The sequence below is a fragment of the Rhea americana genome, unplaced genomic scaffold (genome assembly GCF_003343005.1).
Source record: "Rhea americana isolate MKP2758 unplaced genomic scaffold, rheAme1 scaffold_21, whole genome shotgun sequence".
NCBI classification, from domain to species: Eukaryota; Metazoa; Chordata; class Aves; order Rheiformes; family Rheidae; genus Rhea; species Rhea americana.
This window is the reverse complement of record NW_028186258.1, coordinates 7966817-7971951: the sequence shown is the minus strand read 5'-3', so window position 1 is coordinate 7971951 and position 5135 is coordinate 7966817. Positions and strand designations below refer to the sequence as shown.

Below are 5135 nucleotides of genomic sequence, written 5' to 3'. Positions count from 1 at the left end.
GAGCCCTGCCAGCGCCGCCGCTATATTTAGCGAAGGCGGAAAAAATTTCTCCTTGGAAAAGTGAGGCCAGCGGGAAGGAGGGGTGACGGGGTGGGATGAGGCAGAGCCGTGCCGGGCGCCCCGTGGGCACTGTGGTCTGGCCGGGAGCGGCAGTGGCATTAACCCGTGCCGCGCCGYGCCRTGCCGGCCTCCACGGCCCCGCCGAGGCAGAGCAGCCGCGCGGCTGTCGCGGCGCCAGGGAACTGTGCTGCAAATATGTTACACAAATGAATAATAAAAACAGAGGAAAATTACCCTCTTTATTGAAACTCATTTTATGAATAAAACAATTATTCTGGTAATTGAAAAAATGTGTCGTTAAATTAAATGCAGTGGTTCCTATTAAAATTTGAGTGGATCTCCTCTTCTCCGTTTCTCTTTTCCTCTTTCTCCTTCCCTGCCTCCCTCCCTGGCCTCTGCTGGCGGCTAAAGGCTGGTAATTATAGCGGAGGGTTTCGCTTTCCCTTTTATTGTTTTTTAATCTCTCCGTGCTGCGGCGCGCCAGCAACTTGATGCAGAAGCGATTCAGCTCGGTCTGGTGGTGCTGGGGGTGCTGGGCGCCGCGCCGAGGGGTCCTGCGTCCCCGGGGCTCGCCGGGGCCGGCCGTGCCGGAGCCCTCCTTCGCCCGGGCAGAGCCGGGCCCTCGGCAGGGCTTCGGGTTGGCTTCCTCGGAGCTTAAAACTCCCCATCAGGAGGGATTTGAGGCCGGGGGGGGGGACGGGGGGCTTGGATCCCGGCTCGCCCATTACGCCGGGCATTAGGCTCCATTACGGCTCTTTAGGGCCCCCTGCCCTATATCCGCTAATGCACCCGGCCCGGCTCCGAGCAGCCCTTATGTAAATAAAGCGCASGGGCAAAGATGCTGATCCCATTAGGCGGGATTAGCGCTCGCGAGGCCCCGGCGTTAAAATGTCACCGGCGGCGAAGGGGGGGAGCGCGGAGAAGAGGGACGGGGTCGTCCGCGCTCCCCCCGCGGCAGCGCGTTGCTCCCGCTGCGGAGCTGGTGTCACTGGGCTCGGCTCGGCTCGGCTCGGCTTGGCACGCAGCTGGCAAGCCCCCGGCGCCGCGCGAGCCCCGCGCCTGCCGCGCCGCCGGCAGATGTGCAGATGTTCCCCGGGACGCCGCTGCCGCCTGCGTTTTGGAAAGTGATGAATTTCTGCACCAACTAATTAGTCTCTAATTAGCAAGTGGAGTGTAAACAGTCACAACAGATGGGGGAGAGGCAGAATTAGCAGTAATGACCCTTCGTTCGGGGCGGGGGGGGGGGGAGGCGATCCTCCCCAGCCGGGGGGCAGAGTCCCGCCGGGAAACCTGCCGCCAGGTCTTGGGCCCGCGGGAACCGCAGCCCCCGGCCGAGCCCCGCGGCTCCCGGCTCCCACCGGGCGCGGGGGGTCTCGGCCGGCTGCGGGAGCCGAGCGGCCGGTGCGGGGCCGGGGAGCGCGGGAGCTGCTCCGGCCGGCGCGACCTTCGCAGGCAGGTAACGCTCGCGCGGCCGATGGTGGAATTAGGAGGCGCCTCTCGTCCCCGGCACCGTTTTTCACCCTTTAATGCAGAACAGATGGCTCTGGCGCTTCAAAGCAAGATGAGACTTAGCTGCTTAAAATCAAATTAGGATGTACGCAAACAGCGCGCTGGCCCCGGGGAAGGTGCCTCCGTAACACCCCGCGCGCAGCGCGCAGCCCGCTGCCGGGGCTGCCGGCCGGGCTCGGCGCCGGAGGTGCTCCGAGCGCGCCAGCTCCCGGCCTCCTTCCCCGGGGAGCCCGCGGCAGGCCGAGCCCAGCGTGGCCGAGCCTGGCGCGGCCCCGCGGGCGGGTGCCTCGCGCTGGGGTCGCGCTGCTGGCGCCCGGTGCCGGCCCCGCGTTGCAGCCTTGCAGCGTTGCAGCCAGCCCCGGTGTCCAGGACCGAGGCAGGAATTCAGCATGCGCGTGCAGCAAAGCAGAAGCCTGCCCCAAAGAAAAAACCTAAAGCCRTGATTGAAAGCACACTTGAAAGCTGCTGGGGAATATGAATGTGTCTTTGAAGTGAAAGGGCTTCCATTTGTTAAGCAGAAAATGGAGCTGTGTGTTTCGATTTATAGTTTTACTTAGCAAATAAAACAGGAGAGGAGTAAGTGTTTATGTCTCACGCGGCTCCCAGCCCCTCCGCCCCATTCACCCCCCCAGCTAAAAGCTCAGTGCTTCTAAAACACTACAAAGGCAGCAGGGAATAAAAAAAGAAAGCAGCTTAGATAAACCCGAGATGGGCTAAGCTCTCGTCAATACGCTTGCAAAACGGCTTGGCCGGCGCGGGGGGAAGTGCCCAGGTGGAGCGGTCCCCGGGCCAGGGACGTGCGGCCTGGCAGGGGACGGGGGCGACGGAGGTCGGCTTTGCCTCCTGCCCACCTGCACGTCTGCTCCGAGATTAAGGTCATGCCTGAAATGAAGCGATCGGGGCCTTCCCCGGTCAGTGTCTTCCTTGGTGGGGGTCTTCCTTGGTGGGATCTTCCCTGYCAGGGTTTTCCTTGGTCAGGGTCTTCGCTGGCTGGTGTCTTCCTTGGTCGGGGTCTTCCCTGGTGGGGTTTTCCCTGGTCAGGGTCTTCCTTGGTTGGCATCTTCCCTGGGCAGTGCCTTCCTTGGTCCGGGTCTTCTTTGGTCGGAGCCTTCCCTTGCTGGGGTCCTTCTTGGTGGGGGAGTTCCCTGGTCGGGGTCCTCCGTGCGGCCGTGGGGCTGGGCAGGCTGCTGGCCGGGCCGGGTTGGCTGGCTCCGGTGCGTGGCACGTCCCGGCTCTCACCTCTTCTCCCTTCTCTCTCCCCAGACGACGTCTCTCCGTACTTTAAGACGGAGCCCGTCCGGAGCCAGGTCCACCTGGAGGGGAACCGCCTGGTGCTGACGTGCATGGCGGAGGGCAGCTGGCCCCTCGAGTTCAAGTGGCTCCACAACAGCCGGGAGCTGACCAAGTTCTCCTTGGAGTACCGGTGAGCTGGCGCGTGCCTCTCCCGGGCGYCGCGGCCGCCGGGGCTCTGCGGGGGGCGGCCCGGAGAGCCGGGCTGGGGCCCTGCACCCTCGCCTCGCCGTGCTTTGGGGATGTGCCTGGCGGGCGGGACGCGGGAGCGGACACGGGCCGCGGGACGTGGCGCCGGCGCCGGGCCGCGACGCGGGTGCTGAAGCTCATGTCAGCGGCGTTGGGAGGGGGCTCCGGAGGGGCGCTGAGCCTGGCGTCCTTCCCAGGTGCAGCCGGCGTGGACTTTTTCCCAAAGCAAGGAAAGGGGGCAGCACCCGCGGGGTTCCTGGCCCCCGGATTGCCGGGGCGGCGCGGGCACCCCGCGGCGCGGCGGGCACCGCCGAACCCTGCGGCGCGGTGCCGGTCACCGCTTGCAGCTCGCCTTCAAGCCGGGCGCCTCTCGCCGTCTCCTCCGCGCGGGCACGTTGTCCTCTCCGTTATAATCAATAATTCAGCCCGAGACAAGCCGCTGCCCATTTGAAGGCATCGAATCCAAAGGCTTCGTGTTGCTGTAGCAACGCGGAGCTGCTCCGGGATGCCGGGAAGGCGGACGAGGCGGCAGCGCGGCGTCCCCGAGCTCGGCGGTGCCCCTGRCCGAGCTCCGCCTGCCCGCGAAGCGGGGTCTCGGAGCCCGTCGACGCGTTAAGCCCGGCGATTTTCACGGTTCACGCCGCGTCGGCGGTTACGTTCTGACCCGCGCGCCGGGCGGCTGGGAGGCGGCGGCGGGAGGAGGGACACGGACCCGCCGGGCCCCGCGGGGGCCAGGAGAGCGGCCCGGCGCGGCGGGGAGAACGCGAAATGTCAACCGTTAAATTGGATTGCGGGAGCTTCGGCACGAGGGGGCTGGGGGGGGACACGGAGCCGGCGCGGAGCCTCCCGCCGCCGTCCTGCCCCGGGCACCGGCACGGCGGCCGAGGGGGGCCACGGCCCCCGGCTCTGCCCCTTGCCGCGGGGCTGCCCGAACCCAGGCTGGCGCGGGTCCCACGCTGGGCGCGGCGACTCCCGGCCTCCTCGCCCGGTTCTGCCTCCGCCAGCTCCCTGCCCGCCCCGYGCCTCGGTTTCCCCGGCTGTGGGAACGGGCAGCGCTCCGGAGCCCTGCCCGGAGGCCAAGGTGACCCCCGTCCCCCAGGGCCCCCTGCAAAAACTCCGGCTCCGGCTTCCAGCCAAAACGGATTAAGGAAGGAAGCGAGAAAACAAACAAACACGCRGGGAAACCCAAACAAACGGAGCTGCCGCGCTGCGGCTAATGAGGCGAACAGCCGCTACGCAGCTCGCTGCCTGGCTTTAGCCCGTCCTCGGCGCCGGCGCCGGCGCGACCTGCCGGCACCAGCTTAGCCGAGCCCCGCGCGCGCTGCCCGTGCCCGGCTCTCTGCGCAGCTCTGATACGTCCGGGTGAGGGTTTGGACGGCTTGTCTGGAGTTGAAGGCTGCTGGTGAGGAAGGCGAAGTACCAAAATTAGTTGTGATGGGCATAAATTGAATTTTAATAGAGACGTAGGTGGCTTGGAGCCAGCCCGCTTGGGCAGTGGGAAGGTAGTAATTAAAAGTTAACGAGTTTAGAAACAGACTAATCCTTGGAGAGGGGAGGGCTGGCGCCGACGGCCGGGGAGGCCGGGACCTCCCCGGGGCCCGGCCGCGCTCGCGGGTGGCTGCGCCGCGCTTTGCGGCATGGGCATCCTCGCCGGCGCGCAGGCGGGCCCCTCTGGCCGCGCTCTTCCCGCGGCGAGAGCCCCGGCCCCGCGCTCTCCGTGCCGACGCGTTCCGGTTCGTCTGTCGGTTTAGGCGAGTTCGCTCCCACGTTTCAAGGGAAGGAGCCCGTCTCCCAGTTTGGCAGCACGTTTCCGTAGCAACCGCCCTTTCCTTCCCACAGCAATTCAGCTGCCAGCTTGCGAAGGGGAGCGACCCGGTGGCGCGCGGTGAAGGGCAGGTGGGAGCTGGCGCCGCAGGTCCCCAGCCCTGAGCCAGCGCGGTGTGAGGGAGCAGGGACCAGCCTGGCGCTGTGCATGCGTTGAGGCAGCCCTCCTTGGGAGCATCCCTGGGGACCGTGGAGGCTTGGGACCGGCCTGTCTCCATGTGCAGGAGGAGCCGACCCTGCTGGGGAGCATCCCTGGGGACCGC

General features: G+C 66.5%; 2 protein-coding genes across 2 annotated transcripts in view; both read left to right on the top strand.

Annotated features, from left to right (window-relative positions):
* The window catches only part of LOC146596140 (protein sidekick-2-like), a 14587-nt gene extending 10876 nt beyond the window's left edge, over positions 1–3711 (top strand). The window contains exons 2-3 of the mRNA XM_085304799.1: positions 2833–2992; positions 3534–3711. Of these exons, the coding sequence (XP_085160925.1) occupies positions 2833–2992; positions 3534–3711 (338 nt within the window). The remainder of the gene's footprint in view (positions 1–2832; positions 2993–3533) is intronic.
* A 105-nt stretch (positions 3712–3816) lies between these two features.
* SDK2 (sidekick cell adhesion molecule 2) overlaps positions 3817–5135 on the top strand; it is a 28924-nt gene continuing 27605 nt past the window's right edge. The window contains exon 1 of the mRNA XM_085304798.1: positions 3817–4129. Coding sequence (XP_085160924.1) covers positions 3817–4129 — 313 coding nt within the window. The remainder of the gene's footprint in view (positions 4130–5135) is intronic.